This window comes from Oryctolagus cuniculus, chromosome 10 (assembly GCF_051225735.1).
Source record: "Oryctolagus cuniculus isolate XC-2025 breed Fujian yellow rabbit chromosome 10, ASM5122573v1, whole genome shotgun sequence".
NCBI classification, from domain to species: domain Eukaryota; kingdom Metazoa; phylum Chordata; class Mammalia; order Lagomorpha; family Leporidae; genus Oryctolagus; species Oryctolagus cuniculus.
Window position 1 is genome coordinate 123,169,795 of NC_142876.1, and position 17,275 is coordinate 123,187,069.

The 17,275-nt window shown below is 53.8% G+C and overlaps 1 protein-coding gene across 13 annotated transcripts in view; it reads right to left on the reverse strand.

Moving 5' to 3' along the window:
* ITPR1 (inositol 1,4,5-trisphosphate receptor type 1) overlaps positions 1-17,275 on the reverse strand; it is a 297,727-nt gene that overhangs the window by 100,028 nt on the left and 180,424 nt on the right. For all 13 annotated transcript variants that reach the window (XM_070050022.2, XM_070050021.2, XM_070050014.2 and 10 more), the window contains 6 exons: positions 15,673-15,798; positions 12,569-12,697; positions 8,288-8,408; positions 6,037-6,221; positions 2,506-2,654; positions 1,669-1,780 (listed from right to left, as the gene is read on the reverse strand). In XM_070050022.2, the coding sequence (XP_069906123.1) occupies positions 1,669-1,780; positions 2,506-2,654; positions 6,037-6,221; positions 8,288-8,408; positions 12,569-12,697; positions 15,673-15,798 (822 nt within the window). The remainder of the gene's footprint in view (positions 1-1,668; positions 1,781-2,505; positions 2,655-6,036; positions 6,222-8,287; positions 8,409-12,568; positions 12,698-15,672; positions 15,799-17,275) is intronic.

Consider the following 17,275-nt stretch of genomic DNA (forward strand, 5'->3'; position numbering starts at 1 on the left):
GTGACCCGGTCCCCCAGTGAGGTCCAGGGGAAGCTTAGGCAGGGGTCAGCATCCCTTCCCCACGGTCCCAAAGGGCCTGAGGATGTAATCTGCCAGAAATCAGGGACTCAGCAACTCCCGGTGCTTCTCTCTGATGCCAAGGAAACCAAAGGGAAACACGTGCAGGACTGCAGCTGCTAACAGCCATGGTGGGGGTGGGCCACCACACTTGGAACACCTGGCCAGAGTGGAGCAGACACTCCAAGCAAGAGGAGGTCAATCTGGCGCCCACAGATGCAAAGACTTTCACCGGGCTGGCGAGGCCCCCTGGCAACCTCGGACCCCACCGTGGGAGTGGGTTTCTCCAGCCAGTCAGTTTGAGAACAGTCCTGAAAGCTTACTTTAAGAAAAATGACCCTTTTGTGAAATCAGCGGTTGCTACTGGTTTGTGTAAGAAGTGTGTTCTCCGTCCCTGGCCTTTCCCTCTTGTCCTTCCTTCCCTCTCTGCTTGGAGCAGGCCTGCTTAGCTGCCTGCAGAGGCGTGGAGCCAGCCCCAGAGCCAGCTCACCGGGCTGTCTCGCTCCCACTGCTGGTGCTGATAAACCATCTGGCAGACATCCACCACCAATTTCTGCTGAGCAGCAGGGACCTATTTTCTGGGTAGTCAGCATTTACCTACTCTTTGTGCATGTAAAAAACTCGCAGGGACATCCCTGTGATCTGAGTCAGTGGCGGGAGGTGCCCTACGAGAAGGGATGACCGCTTTTCTGTTTTCTCTTGTCCGGGACTCTTGCTAACTTGTTATGATGTGCACAGGAGACGGTGCTCATGTTAGAAAGCAAGATGCCTGCTGGCCTCCATGCTTGCCATGACCCAAGTGGTGCACACGTGGCAAGGACGGCTGCAGACTTCTCCCTGGAGCTGGGACACGAGGAACAGGGTGTTCTAAGGCAGTGCATCATCCCATCGACTGGGACTGCACTCCTCAGACCAGCCATCATGACCTTCACACAGAAACTGCTGAGACCTAAACTCACACCTGCTGGGGCTTCTCTGCTGGGGGCTGCCAGGAGAGACAACAGGATTGCCTATGCCTCCTCTGCCCAACACAGAGGCACCAGGAACGCACACACGGAGGAGCACTGCATCCCGGGACGGCTCCGCACAACCTCAGGCACCAGCAGTGACCTGTCTGCCAGCCCGAATTCCACTCAGAACCACAGGCAGCTTCGGGGTGCCTGGGAGGGCTGCACAGCCACACACGGAGAGCAGCAGGTGTACCCGCAGGCAGCTCTGTCAAATCCAGGACTCAAGAGTACGGGACCTGAGGGACATGGGCATTCGTTTCTCATGGGGCATCAAGCACATCAAGGTCTCCTCATCACCAACGCCTCCAGCCTCAGATTGCACAGCCAGCAACCTAGAAGTGACGGCGTTGTATCTGGGACTTCAAAAAGTTCATGGAAAATGTGCACTATCTTTTAATTCCACTTTTCCATGAACTTCTGAGGAACCCTTAAGTACCTGGCTTTAAAGGCCACAGTCCCGATTTAGCCTCCCTTACTGGTGGGACAAGCAGCCTGGGAAAAAGTGAGCGCCTCAGTGGGCCGCGCCTGAGCTGGGGGACTTCTCACCCCCGCTGCTCCCTCTTCCTTCTCCCGCCCACAGAACAGCAAAGCAGGGCGGCACCTTGTCCCCGTAGCCTCTGTCCTTGGTCATCATTTCCCGGAGGGTCTGCAGGACTTTAATGCACAGCTTCTCCTCGTTCTCTTCCAGCAGCTGCTTGGTGTGCTTGATTAACCTGGGTGGGAAAACCACAAGTCCTGAGACTCAGAGAAAAACGCTCTTCAACTTGCTATCCCAGGTCAGCTATGGGACAAACAGAGCTCCATGGCCATGCACACGCCAGGGCGCACGCACAGCTGGCTGGCAACCGTGACTCAGCAGCGACACCTGCTGAGCGGAGTCGGCTGTGTACAGGGACAGGCAACAGGGTGACGCGGCCGGGTAGGCTTCTGCCCATATGGCTTAGGAGCTGAACCCGCTCAGGACTGTTGGTTTAATGCCTAAAACGTGCCAGAAGCCTGAAGAACCTCAGGAGGCTGATACACTTTTCCCTCATCTGCAGTCCTCAGAGTGGCCCAGAGATACAGGAACCAAACAGAGCCCACTCTCTGGCCGACCAACCAACCATGGGGTGAAAACTAAATGGAGATATCTGCTCACAGAACCAGCTATTCCTATCCCATCACACCCCGAGGCATAGGCCAGGCAACAGCAAAACAGGAGCAGATGGTGAGGTCATGATGACGTCACGGGAGGCCCAGATGCTGGGTGCTGTCAACACTGGAATGGAAAGGGACTGAACGGGCATGTGGTTGCAATGAGCACTCCTCACTAAAAACACACCCGTGTCAGGAAGGGGAGATGAGAACTCTGGCACACGACCTCGCAGCCAGCAAAGCTAAAACTCAGCAAGGCAGGTGTCTGCCTGGGCATCGCAGCTCCTCAGACAGGGCTGCTTACTTGCAAATGAAGCCGCCACTTTCACACTTCCTCCTGGCATCCGTGTTCTCCGGGAAGAGCAGCTCGGGTCTATGCAGGACATCCACGAGCACAGACAGCTCTGCCTGGACCAGGGGCCGGAGCCGGTCCTCCAGCGCCGAGACGATGTCCTGGAATGGAAGCAGAGCGTGAATCGGCGCAGGCGCAGACAGAGGTGGAGAATACTGGCTTCTGCCCTAAAGCGTGGTGCACAGGCGGGCCGGGTGGGAGGCACTGCAGCACTGGCTGGCACTACTCCCCAGCGATTAGACACTGCCTGGCTGTTACCTGAAGGTCTATCTCCCGACACCAAAAACGAAGCATAGACAAACCCACAACCCCCTCCTCCCCTGCTCTGAGATTTTATGCTACCCAAAGGGTCATTCCATGTGTCTGAAAATATGACTCAAAAATTTATTTAACAACACGGAAAGATATGCACAGTATGAGCATATAGATGGTCAAATGGCAGCCTGGGTTCCATGACCCTGTTTCTATAACTGGAATGTTATCTACAGGGGATAGGGCAAATCCTAGTAAAACATCACTACTGGCTTTCTCCAGATGGCGGGCCTGTTGGGAGCTCTACCTAATGGAGCTCCCTCCACAGTGCTGCTTGTCGGTATTGTCTGATTACTTCCAGTGAGCATGAGTTATCACATAACGCAAAGTCTTATCAACATGAGCACACACAAGAGAACATGCCATATCAACATGCTGAATACATGTACCCCGAGAGCATGATGGTCTTCAAACGTAAAACACACAGCTGCAGGAAAGGAAAACAGAGAAGGTGAACGGGCAGCAAAACCAGCACAGCAAACACCATTTAAAGGCAAACGATAGAGAACAGATGCGAGATCGTCTTCACGAGATGCTGCGCCCGGCTCGCTGCCTGGTGCAGACCCTGACTCGAAGCAAGCCGGAAGGAGGCAGGGACCACACGGCAGACATCCCGGGAGGGTGTGGCTAACCTAACACACGCGTGGGAAGAGCCACTCAGATCACATTCAGCTCTGTCGGGAACCCAAGTGGGGTCAAGGAAGAACAGAATGCTCCTTTATCTGGAAGTCAAACCTCACGGAGAGAGTTTCGTATTTCACAAAACGTACACAACTGTCGCCACTCAGTGGCGTTTGGGGCACGCGAAGGATGGATGAATGAATCCAGTTTCTTTGGGAGAGCAGGTGATTTTCCCAACCAGGCTACTTCGCAGCAGCCCCTGACTTACTTGGGGCTGCACGGCACTGAGCAAAGAGGGCTGCTTGTGCAAAGCCCTGTGAGGCGCTCACCAGCCCCCCGCAGGAAACCCCCAGGCAACGCTTCATATTTAGCAGTTGCTCTTCTTAACTCCAGGAAAGTCTTCTTTGACTGCAGCCTCTGCATGGGACCGCAGGGGTTCTCTAAGACCACACTCATGAATTTCATGAAATCCCATGTTTTGCTGAAATTAAACTGCAATGGGTTCACACTGAATTGTCAAATGTGCAGCATTTGGCAATCAGGGAGAGACCGACAAAGACAGCAAAGTGACGAGCAAGGAAAGACACCTGTGTTAGCTTAGGGGGTTCCTGCCCGGGGACTCCCACACAAGTGCACTGCCTGACAGCGACTGTTCTCTGACAACCTGTGCTGTGGAAGGCAGTCCCGTGACTTCAGGGACTCACACTCACCTGCGTGTTTTATCTGACATGCGTAACACATCTAACAAGAGCACGCAAAACCTGTTAGACTACAGGTAATTTATCTGCACTGCATGGAGTCTGAGTCCAGGTCACACATGCTCAGAGAGCAGAGGCATCAGGAAGCACTCCACCCGTCGGGCTACCTCTGCTCAAGAATGGGGTTCTGTGTTGACAAGGGCCGACACTGGACCCCAGCAGCCCGGCCATCCCTGCCGCCTCTACCAGCCCCAGCCTCAGCCCCACGCTGATTTCCTCTCGTGCTCAAATGCCCCCTATTCTCTTCCACCTGACCATCTTCCTCCATGCTGGTTCCTTTCCCAATCTTGGTTAGAACACCACTCCCTCCGCAATGCCTTCCTTTGCCCTCATCTCCCACTCGGGGCAAGACGAGGGCCTTCATCCCAATCTCTCCACACTACCCCTCCTCCTTGGCACCGCTTGGCCCCTCGCTGTCTGATCTCATCTGTGTAATGGGAGGACGGACATCACTGCCCCTCCAGACAAGGAGGCCATAGCCACGAAGCCCATTCCTGGTTGTGCTCGCCACTGTACGCCCGTTCTGAGAACAGGGCCAACAAACAAATCACTGAACTCACCTGTCACCAGGCAGGCTACGCAACCTCACAGGGCCAGTTATCCCACCTAACTCTGGTGATTGTCATTAGCCACAGCGATGACAACAGCAACAACAGTGACGATTCTAACATGCCCTCTGAACTGATAGCACCCACCACAAGCCAGCGCTGCCCTACGTACTTCTCCAGTGTCTTGTGTGCCAAGCTGAGCCACCATAACACACTGTGCACAACGGGACACTAACCCAGGGCTGCGCTGAATCTGCCTGAGGTTCAGAGAGCCGGGACGGAAAGCACAGGACTGACAGCGTGGGACGGCCGAGCTAGGCAACGTGGCTTCCGCTGGTCTCTGCAGAACAGCTCATCCTGGGGGCCATGCAGCATGCTGTGAGGAACCACATGAGGAGGCTGCACTAGGTTTTCAGCCACCAACTCCAGCTGAGCGGCCTGCTGACAACGAACACCAGTGTTCAACAGCAAAGGAGCACAGTCCCATGAGGCCTGCACAGCCACCACCTAACTGCAGTTTCACTGAAGGTCCTGAGCAAGAAACACCTGCCTCAGCCCAGTCAACCTCCAGGGAGTCAGAGAATCCAGTCACCGCTGTGGCACGTTCCCACAGACACACAGAGCTAGCGTACGCTACAGCCCTTCAAGACCAGGCTGACTCCACCACGGGCACGCTGCTGCAGAGGGAGGCACGAGCACTCAAGCCAATTCCACGTCTAAGCAGCAGGGCTACAACATGGATGCAGGATGTGGCCGAGACCACGCCTGAACAAACTCAGAGCAGACATCCTGCGGCTACCGGAAGGAAAAGGGGAGGATCCAGGTCCCACTGGGCAGCACTTTCATCATCACCCGGCTCATTCTCATACTCATCTGCACTCAGTGTGTGTGCCTGCCGATTTAACAGGTTAACCATCCCAGATGGATGAAAGAAACGAACCTTGATGGTGCTACTCCAAGCCACCTCTTCTAATACTTAAATATTCCTCCCCTGTCCGAGCAGAGACCTCAGTCTTCACAAAGAAATCTGTGAATCTGCAAACCACCTCTGATGATCGTGACTTTCTGAGGACCTCTCCTGTCTCAAGCATCTCTGTGCCCATGATCCTCCATGTGTTATGACAGCGGGCAAGTCATTCACTGACTAAAGCCAAGCACCCATGTCCCCTGGATGGCGGGAGTTGAGCTGTGTGTGGGACCCAGCATGGGCCTGGACAGGTAGCACTGCCTCGGCACTGCATTACCTGCAGTCTCTCAATGATATTCCGGTAGTCTCTGGAAGCCGCCAGCACCGAGTCCCTGCGGGCAGCATTGCGGGCGGACAGACGCCAGTTCATGGCTGTTTTCTGCACGATGTTGTGGGACTTCAGGAAGAGGTTGTTGACTTGGCTGTCCAGGTCCACAGGAATGGCAATGGCCCGGCTCTTGGCTGCACAGGACAAAGACAATGTGTGAACTCACAACATCTACAGATTTCCTGCATGTGGGACCCACAGGAGGAGTCCCCTCCCCTGTCCCGGGCCGGCCTGTCTCCTGCTCCCTACGAAGCCGCAGGAGCTCATCTCAGCCCCACCCACCTGTAGATGAGAGCTTCCGAGGTGAGCTGTGGGGGACAGCAGCTGGGAGCAACACCAAAATGCTCCCTGCTCATCAAGTGCGGGCAAGCCAGAGCTGAAGTTCAAAGTGTTTCCTCACCAACAGTTTCACAGGGCGGCGGGTGGGTGTGCATTTTAGGAATTATAAAGGGATGGGCACTGGGCCTCAGGGTTTAGGTAGTGATTCAGACTCCAGTATCCCACACTGGAGCGCCTGGGTTCGATCTCTGGTTCAAGTTCCTGAGTCCAGATCCCTGTTAGTTCAGACCTTAGGAGGCACCAATGATGGCCCAAGTAGCTGAGTCCCATGTGGGCGATCTGGAATGAGCCCAGCCTAGCCCTGGCCATTGTGGGCCTCTGGGGAGTCAGTCAGCGGATAACAGCTGTGTGTGTGTGTGTGTGTGTGTACATGCGCACACATGTCTCCCTCTCCTTCTCTCTCAAATAAATAAATGTTTAGAAAGTTTTGACAGGCTGCCGCTGTGCCATAATGGGCTATGGCTCCACCTGCAATGTCGGCATCCCACATGGGTGTCGGTTTACGTCCCAGCTGCCCCCTCTTCTGATCCAGCTTTCTGCTATGGCCTGTGAAAGCAATGGAAAATGGCTCAAGTCCTTGGGCCTCTGCATCCTCGTGGGAGACCCGGAGGCAGCTCCTGGCTCCTGGCTTCAGATCGGCGCAGCTCTGGCCACTGCAGCCATTTGGGGAGGGAACCAGCGGATGGAAGACCATTCTTGTCTTTCCCTCTCTCTGGCTGGAATTCTACCTTTCAAATAAATAAATTACATTAAATCTTACATGAATGACCTCAGCTAGAACCTTCTGCACGGAATGCTCTATTTCCATTCAATAACTGCAGCAAGTGCCCTTGGAGTGGTTTTAGCCACGAGACTCCCAAGGGGAACAGGCGGAGTTCTGGGGTGTACGAGCGCCCAGGGCTGTGCTGTTTTTATGCTGACATCAGCCCGCTTTGTCTTTGACCACCACCAAGAACAAGGAGAGTGCATCTCTCTACTGAGCCTTGCACACTTCGAGCTCGCTCAGATTTTCACCAGCTCCAACCTGCAGCGAGCATCACTGCCACGCCGGCTCTGGTCTCAAGCAGCCGTCTTGAGGATGAGCAGGTGTGTGGAGAGCACAGGGCCACCCACGCTCGCCACCTCGGCCCTGTCTCTCAGAGCTCATGCCACTCCTGCCGTGACCCTGCCGCGCACACACTTCCAGAGCGTCACCTCACTGTGAGACGCTGCCACGTAAGGAACAAACAGAAACACACCCGTGAGCGCTGCAGTGGGCTGGGCCCCAAGCAGTGCCATCTACACTTCCCCGCCAGCCACCAGGAGGGCGTCACATTCTGCACGTGGCACTGCAGGCAGGACACGAACGCCGCCAGGGCCTCACAGGGCAGGGACCCAGCGGAACGGAGGGACGAGCTGGGGAGGGGAGCCACTCTGTCAGCTTCCTTTCAGAGCTGCCGCAGGAGGTGAGACACAGGGGCTAGGGGGCCGGAGGTCCACTTCTGAGCAGAGGCATCCCCGGACTGTGAGGGCGGCTCTCCGGGGGCACTTCTGTGTGGTCACACGCTTCTGCTGGACTGGACATCCTGACAGGCAGACTTCCTGGGCCCTCAGGTGAGCTGTGTGCACTGCCACTCGCCAAGAATTGCCCAACACAGAGCCATGGCAGCTTGCTTCTCAAGACTGCCTTTCTCTGGGGTTTCCTGGCTCTTACTTGGGGTGAATCTGGCTTGGGAGATAAGAGGGAGGCTGAGGAAGCAGAAGATGATGGCTTTAGCTCAGGCTCTGCCTATATCACCTGGCAAGAGCCACAGCAGACACTCCTTATGCAACAGGGGGCTCATTTCCACCATGTGACAGCCACACTGTACAGAGGCCTTACCCACGTCAGACAGCACCCGGATGCAGCTCTCTACAGACGCCTTCTGGCTTGGCATCAGCCAGTTGCAGTGGTAAACTCTGAATACACCCTGCAGCAGCTGCACAAAGACGGGCTGGCGAGTCTGCAAGAGAGAGGCAGCGTGAGCACAAGGCTGTCCCTGGCAGACACCTGTGATCGGACCAGAAACACGTGCTGCCTTGAACCATGGCCCAGGGACCCCTGAGCAAGTGGCACAAAAGTGTGCCTGGACAGGAGCTGTAGCCAGATTCATAAAGTTGATGTGGGACCAGTGTTAGGTGCCGCAGGTTAAGCCACTGCCTGCAGCACTGGTGTCCCGCATGAACACCAGGTCAAGTCTCGGCTGCTCCACTCCTGACCCAGCACCTGCCAATTTGTCTGAAAAGGCAGCAGTGAATGGCTCAAGTGCTTGGGTTCCTGTCCCCGAGGTGGGAGACCAGATGGAGTTCCTGGCTCTTGGCTTCATCTTGGCCCAACCCCAGCTGTTGCAGCCATTTCAAGAATGAACTAGTAGACTGAAGACCTTTCTCTCTCTCTGTCTGAATTTTACCTGCCTTTCAAATAAATAAATAAATCTTTAAAAGGAAGTTGCCTGGCCAAGGGAGAAGAACTGCAGAAGCAGTTAGGCAACACAGAAGCTCGATGCTATCAAGTGCATCTGAGCTCAGGAAGGGCACTAAGCACCGTGACTGGCACTGTGAGGACAGTGCTCTGTCCACTCACTGGCCAGCTAAGTGACTCTGGAAACCGCTCTTCAAGTTTCGGCTCCATCCCACGTACAGACACGCGGACTGAGGCACACAGACCCTGCAGCTCTCCAGACACGACACCCTGAGCAGCACCACAGTGGCATCAGCAGAAACAAACTGACAAGCGATCTCAGCTGAGTCTGCTTACCTCTTTCTGTCTGCAACGTCTCAATGATGTACCAGACCAGGGAGCTCAGGTGGGCCCTGTGCAGAGACTCTCAATGATGTAACGGACCAGGGAGCTCTGGTGGGCCCTGTGCTAAACTCCCAATGATGTAACGGACCAGGGAGCTCTGGTGGGCCCTGTGCAGAGACTCTAAATGATGTACCGGACCAGGGAGCTCTGGTGGGCCCTGTGCAGAGACTCTCAATGATGTAACGGACCAGGGAGCTCTGGTGGGCCCTGTGCGTAGACACTCACTACAGAGGAGCACTCAGAAGTTAGCTGAGCAGAGGAATTACTCTCTCCACAAAGGGAGACATCAGCACGCATTTCAGAGTACAGAAACTCAAAGAGCCCCTCAATCAATTTGACACTGACTTTGAGAATGCACCAAAACTTATCATTTCGGTCCCAAAGGGGAGCTTCAGACTCAGGAGGCAAAGATGCCTCTGTGAGATCAGCTACACCTCCGACCCATGGCTGGGGGAGATGAGGGACAAAATGCCACCCAGAAAACAGCAGGAGAGGCTGGCAGTGTGGCACGGTGGTTTGGGTCACCACTTGGGGCACCAGCACCCCATATCAGAGGGCTGGCTTTAGTCCCCTCTGCTCCACTTCTTATCCAGTTCCCTTCCATTGCACCTGGGAAGGCAGCACAAGATGGTCCAAGTACCTGCGCTCCTCCCACCTGTGTAAGGGACCTGGACAACATTCTGGGTCCTGGTTTCAACCTTGCCCAACAATGGCTGCTGCGGCCACTTGGGGAGTGAACCAGGAGACAGAAGATCACTCTGTTTCTCCCTCTCTGTCACTCTGTTTTTAAAATAAGTAAAACAAATCTTAAAAGAAAACAGAAACAAAAACAAACAAACAAACAAAAAAACAGGGGTTCGGCACTGTGGCATAGCAGGTAAAGCCACAGCCTGCAGTGCTGGCATCCCATATGGCGCCAGTTCAAGCCCCAGCTGCTCCACTTCTGACCCAGCTCTCTGCTATGGCCTGAGAAAGCAGTGGAAGATGGCCCAAGTGCTTGGGGCCCTGCACATGCATGGGAAACCCAGAAGAAGCTCCTGGTTCCTGGCTTTGGATTGGCGCAACTCTGGCCGTTGCAGCCAACTGGGAAGTGGACCAGTGGATGGAAGACCTCTCTCTCTTTCCCTGCCTCTCCTTCTCTCTCTGTACTAACTCTTTCAAAGTAAAATAAATCTTAAAAAAAAAAAAAAAAAAAAAAAAGCAGCAGCAGCAGCAGCCAGTACGAAAGTGCTGAAAAACTCTCAGGAGGTTTCTAAGAAAGAAAAACAGTGGGAAGTGCTGGTGGGAAAGGAAAGTCTAAAAACTGATGAGAAAACCTTCAGAACCTTCCCTGCACACATGGTTCAGCTGAATTCTAGTTACAGAGAGTATTACAGTACAAAGATACTTTGAAAAGCTCGTGGAAAAATGCAATGAAAAGCTATGTCTATTTTGATGCAGAAAGTCTTTTAAATCCAAGCAGTGTTTTCATAAAAATGCATTTGCACAAACCTTCTGAGGACCCCTTGCACGCATGGATTTCAAAACTATGTACAAAAAAAATTTAATTTGGCTTTCCATGAACTTTCTGGAGTACCCTTGCAGGTGCCCCAAAGGAGCTCATTTGGGCCTTGGTGCCAGTTCTGCGACACAGGAGTCCCCTTCCACACAGATGAGCACAATGGCCCAGAAACAGCACGAGAAAGCATGAAGGGTTGAGGAGGAACCGCAGAGCAGAGTGGACCTCAGCCCTAGGAAGCCAGCGAGCAACCACTCTTCCCACAAGGGCGCCTGGGGGCCGGGTCCTGTACTTTCCTTAGGTCAGCCCTTCCACTGTGCACCTGCTGCCTCTCATCAGAGACGGGTTTCCAACAACTCCATGGAAGTGACTGAGAAAACCTCAAGTTCAGCTCTGAGTGGTGTAGTGGTCCCTGTGCTGACTCCAAGGGAGCCAAGTAGGGGCCTTGCCATTTCTCCCAAGCACTCCCTAGCAGCAAGGCCAGGAGTCAAGTGCTTCTTATATCCCTCAGCTGCCCCTGACCATGACCCTGTGAAGTCACCCGTGGCCTCATGACTGGCCCTGCTGGGTGGCGAGTGCTGGAATGGGGATGGGAACCCCACAGTCTGAGGAAGCAGTGTCCTCTGGTGAAGCTCATTCCTCTGAACCTGTATTTACTGCTCCCTTCCGCGAGTACAAAGGATGAGTAAACAGGTCCCACTCTTGCTCCCAGGATTCCACATTTCTGGCTACCACTTGGGAATCCACTGACGTCTTCAACAAAACACAGCCAAACCCAAGTTCATGTTCCTTCCTCCCAAGTACTGAAGGGAGGGTCGATCCAGCCAGGGAGCTAAGGGCAGCCTTTCAACAGGAAACCAAATCAGACAGACTGCGAAAGCACTGCAAGTCGTTTTGCTCGCAATCCACACTCCATAAACTCTTAAGGCACCTCCTGACCAAACTGGACTCTGGACTCTCAACACGTCTGTACAACACGGGCCTCGCTAGGGATTTGTAACATTTATGGCGAACACTTACCTCCCTGACAATTCCTCCTTGTCAGTAGGACAAAAATGGATTAGCAACAGAGCAGGCTAAGAAGGAAAGAGTAGGGGGCGAGGATGTGGCTAACAGCTTTGCGTTTCCTGCGGTGGATTTACTCTGACAGTTTGGTTTTGCAATATCATCTCATGACCTATAGGAGAATGGGAGTTGCCATGGAAACTGTCTCTTCCTATTATTAGAGAAGCAGATCCTACCTTGCTAAGCAAAGCAGCTTCCTGGCAGTTCCGGGCAGGAAAGTGCTCGGGGAGGACATCCCATGAACTCGTGTGCCTTGGCCCCAACAACGGTCAGGCAGCTGGCAACTGTGCGCACTGCACTCGATCGCTGGCCCTGTGGCCGCCACCAGTCCCTAGGAATACTGCACATTGCGAAACGCAGGCAGCGTGCAGCCACAGCTGAACAGCGTCCTGCTCTGGCCACAGCATTTGTGAGCATCAGCAGGCACGTGTGCCCTCAGATGAGAGAGCGGTTCCCGGGTGTTTACACACATATCCTGTGCTAATAATCTGGGAGCATGAATTTGAGAGCTGGTTTTCTAACACGGGATCAAAGGGGTGGACGAGATGGAGGGGAAAAAAAACAACAAAGGATTTTATGGAGAAAATCAACAACCAACAGCCACTAGGCAGCAGACAACTTTGGATACCTCCCTACCCAAGAGAAACTCTAAAAGCCAGGGCTCTGCAAGGTGGCTCCCTGCCAGTGCTCCCCACCCCACCTGCCAGCACCTGCGCCACGACTGAGGGTCTCCAGGGCACCCTGCCTTGCTGTACCTGCAGAGTTGTGCTCTGGTCCGAGAAGGGAGAACTGAAGAAGGTCGTGACAATGCTCATGACAATTTCAGTAACGTACTTCTCCAGGATCGAGTCCGCGTGCTTCCTGTCGCTTGTGTTGTTACAGGCCTGCAAGGCAACCACATGCTTGTAAACCTCACAGCTAAAACTACCCTGGAACAGCAAGAAGCCCATGACCCTGGCGGCTGGTGCTACGGCACAGTGGGTCAAACTGCCTTCTGTGACACTGGAATCCCATATGACCTGGCTGCTCCACTTCCGATCCAGCTCCCGGCTACTGTGTTTGGGAACTTGCCATCCACCTGGGAGACTCAGATGAAGTTCTTGGCTCCTGTTTTCAGCCTGGTCCAGTGCTGGACACTGCAGCCATCTGAGGACTGAACCAGCTGTCTCTCCTTCTCTCTCCGTAACTCTTTCAAATAAGTAACAGGACAGGACAGGACAGGACAGGACAGGACAGGAAAGGAAACCATGACCCCACAACTGGAAGGCAAAGGCCTGCAGGTCACTAACCTCTTCCCTAAGAGCACAACAAAAGGGGCCCTGAGCTGTGGGCAGCAGATGAAGGCACCACCTGCAGTGCTGCCATCCCATTAAGGGCACCGGCTGGAGTCCTGGCTGGTCGAGTTCCAGGTCAGCTCCCTGCTAGACCACCCAGGAAAGCAGCGGATGACAGCCCAATGCCTGAACCCCTGCCACCCACGTGGGAGACCCAGATGGCGTTCCGGGCTCCAGGCCCTTGTGGTCAGTTAGGGAGAGAACCAGAGGATGGGAGAGATCTTTCTCTGTCTCCCTCTCCCTCTCTCTCTCACTGTCTCTCCGTAACTCTAACTTTGAATGAATAAATAAAATCTTAAAAAGAAATACTAGAGGCCAGCGCTGCAGCTCAATAGGCTAATCCTCCACCTAGCAGCGCCGGCACACCGGGTTCTAGTCCCGGTCGGGCCGCCGGATTCTGTCCCGGTTGTCCCTCTTCCAGGCCAGCTCTCTGCTGTGGCCCGGGAGTGCAGTGGAGGATGGCCCAAGTGCTTGGGCCCTGCACCCGCATGGGAGACCAGGATAAGTACCTGGCTCCTGCCTTCGGATCAGTGTGGTGCGCCGGCCGCAGCACGCCAGCTGTGGCAGCCATTGGAGGGTGAACCAATGGCAAAAAGGAAGACCTTTCTCTGTCTCTGTCTCTCACTATCCACTCTGCCTGTAAAAAAAAAAAAAAAAAAAAAAAAAATACTAGAGCTGGAAGGCCGTAATTTAAGAGAGAGAATAAAAAACCGATCTTGGGGGAAAAGCAGAACGAGTGTGGACGCTGCGGTGCAGAATCACACAACACTCACACGGCGCAGGGCTGCCAAGGCCATCGCTTGCAGCTTCGTGCCCGTGTTTGGCAAGTCTAGACCACAGCTTTCACTTGAGCTTTCACCTGCACCCTACTCAACTCCGCTGTATGAGACTGGCCACTTAGGAGGTTGGATTTTTTTAAGTCAGGTTTTACTACCAAATTCATTAATTAGATCCAAATTTGCTTCTGTCATAAACAATGAATGAAGCAAAGAAAAACCGACCAAGCCTCGTGGACACATGTTGGCGCTGTCTGCAGCGTGAGGAGGCATTTACAGAGGGAAAGGAGTCCGGGCTGGCAGCTCCTGGACTAGGCAGCAGAGGGGTCAGCAAGCTACGGCTGGGGCTGCTTCATGAACACAGCTGGACTGCACAGACTTGCTGCTTTGTCAACGCACTTCACGGCTGTGTGGGTGCCACCAGGGGCTGTGACAGATGCAGAACTGAACACATACACCACACGGTCCTAACCAGAAAACTTTCCAAATTCCAAAAATTAGGCGGAGGTGGTGGGGGGTTGCAGATCAGGCTCCAGGCTCCTAGCTCTGGCCTGGCCGAGCCCTGCTCACTGCAGCTAGCTGGGGAGTAAATCAGCAGATGGAAGAGCTCTCTGTCTCTAACTCTACCCTTTCTGTCTGCAACTCTTTCAAATAAAGAAAATAAATCTGGAGCCTGTAGTGTGGGAGGCAAAGCAACTGCCTGCAGTGCCAGCATCCCATATGGGCGCCGGTTCAAGTCCTGGCTGCTCCAATTCCAATCCAGCTCTCTGCTATGACCTGGGAAAGCAGTAAATGATGGCCTAAGTCCTTGAGCCCCTGCACCCACGTGGGAGACCTGGAAGAAGTTCTTGGCTCCTGGCTTTGGACTACCACAGCTCCAGCCATTGAGGCTATCTGGGGAGTGAACAGCAGACAGAAGACCTCTCTCTCTGCTTCTGCCTCTCTATAACTCTGTGTTTCAAATAAATAAATAATTTTTTAAAAAAGGAAAATAAATCTTAAAAAACAAAAACAAACAAAAAACCCACAAAGATATGGCCCAAAGCCCCCTATTACTGGATTAAAAGACTGGGAGAAATCTGAGTGTGTGTGTGTGGGGGAGGGAGGGAGGGAGGGAGGGAGGGAGGGAGGGAGGGAGGGAGGGAGGGAGGGACAACACTGCAGTATTAAATGTAGTTCTCTCTTAGAAGGAAAGTAAGTCCACGCAGGCTTCCTGCCTCACACTGAGAACTGCACAGTGACGCAGAAGACACCATGTTCTGGTAGACCCCCACGCACCTCCTCCTCTTCACGTCAGACTCTGACACTGGGACGTGGCTCACAACTATCCTAAGAGTAATCTCGGGACCGACCTCACCGGCTCAGTTCCATGGACAGTGTGCTCTGCCACACAGCGGTCTCCTGGCTGTAGAACAAACATGAAGCTCAGGGTACAACCAAGTCAAACACCTGGAAGCCCGGCCAGCTCTGGGGGAGGAGAGAAGCCAACGGAGAGGAGCACTCAGCAGAGTCCTCAACACCAAACTGCAGGAGGGAGTGCTCGCGCTCAGTCGTGTCCTCTGAGCCACGTGTGGTCAAGGAAAAGACCACCCGACCAAGGCCACTGGCCCTGCCCCAGGTCCTCACTCACACGTCGGTCCTGAAATGGCATGATCTCCCACAAGGCATACCCATCTTCCTCACATCCACACGGGCTGCCACGTGACACATACGTGCACACACGCTCACACACACCCCTGGAGGCCTCACCCTGCAGATGTCCACCAGGAAATTCTCAAAGAGCTTCCACATGTGGTTGCTGGTGTAGATCTCCTTCATCTCCACCTCGGTGTCCACGTAGCAGTGGTTCAGGAAGTTTATGTACGCGATTTTCACCTGCCACAGAGACAAGGTTCAAGAAAACTCAAATCTAAGTGTGGGACTGATGAGCACATCTCCTGTGTGAGAAGCAAGACAGACACGGCCAACTCCCTTTCCCGCCGGCTTGCATTCTGACGTGCTAGTTTTCAATACACACACCTGTGAAGTTAAAAAAAAAAAAAAAGCTTTGGAACAGAATATTTTCATGACCTCAAAGCAAAGAATGATGCAAAAGCTCTGACCACTGAAGTAGGGAAGTCTGACTGCACTAAAGTAAACAAGTCCTCTTCTTCAAAAGGCACTGTGAAGCAAGGGAAACGGTGCGGGCTGGGCCATGCTTGCAGCAGATACGCCGTCCCCAGCCATCTACAGATCTGTCCGGGAGCAACAGGCAGCCCATGAGGAACGTGAAGGAAAACAGCAACCCAACAGTTCCTAGAGGAACATCGTGTGTCCAGAAAGCACTCGAGACAGGGCAGAGCTGGACCTCCTCTAACGTTCCATGGAAGCCACCATGACCAGCGGGAACACGTCCGCACAAAATCCTGCACGGGGACATTCAGAGCTACACTGTTCCCAACAGCCACAGGGTGGAAGCAACTCAGTACGTAAGGACAACTCCACATGAACCGTGCAATGGAGTACCACTGAGCAATAAAAAGATACCAAGTGTTGACATGTGAGATAACCTGGCACAGACCTTGAAACAATCCCACGAAACCAAAGGGTCCCAACAGAGAAGACCGCATAGTGCAGTTTCATTCAAAGGAAACGTGCAGATGATGCAAACCCGTGAAGTCAAAAAGAAGCTTCACTGATGCCCAGGGCTGGGGGTGCTGACACAGGAAGAGAGTGGCTGCAAGCGGGCGCAAGCTGTGACAGGGACTGCGCAAGTCAGAATATCCTGAAAACTTCAGACGTGTAGCCTTTAAAGGCGGGAACTGTACAGTAAGTATCTGTATAAAGTTTTTAAAATTTAAACCACGCTGAGATACCGCCACACGGAAAGCAATCAAGCAGATGTGCTTGTGGGCATTGTGGGCACGCTGTGGAGCAGCAGGAGCCCTGGAGGGCGGAAGGAGGCAAGTGGAACGGACCAGCAACGACAGAGCCCTGCCGAGTCACAGTGAAGACCTGCACCCCACAACCCTGCACGTCCACATCTACACACACGCCCAGCACAGAGAAGTGTGCACGGGGACGGGATATGTACACCAGGCATACACACAACACACAGTGAATGCAGGGGCCAAGATGCACACATGGGATACACACCACGCACAGAAGCCTAAGTAGGGGCTAGGACACGTGCACCAGGCATAATGTATGCATGGGTCAGGATGCACACAGCAGAAAGAAGTATACACACTGGGCACACCCACAGCACACAGAACTGCATGTTGGGCCAAGACACATGCACTGTGCTGATCCTGGCAGCCAAGAGCTGGGACTGAAAGGACTGGAGGAGAGAAGGCCAAGTCACCCTGCAGAC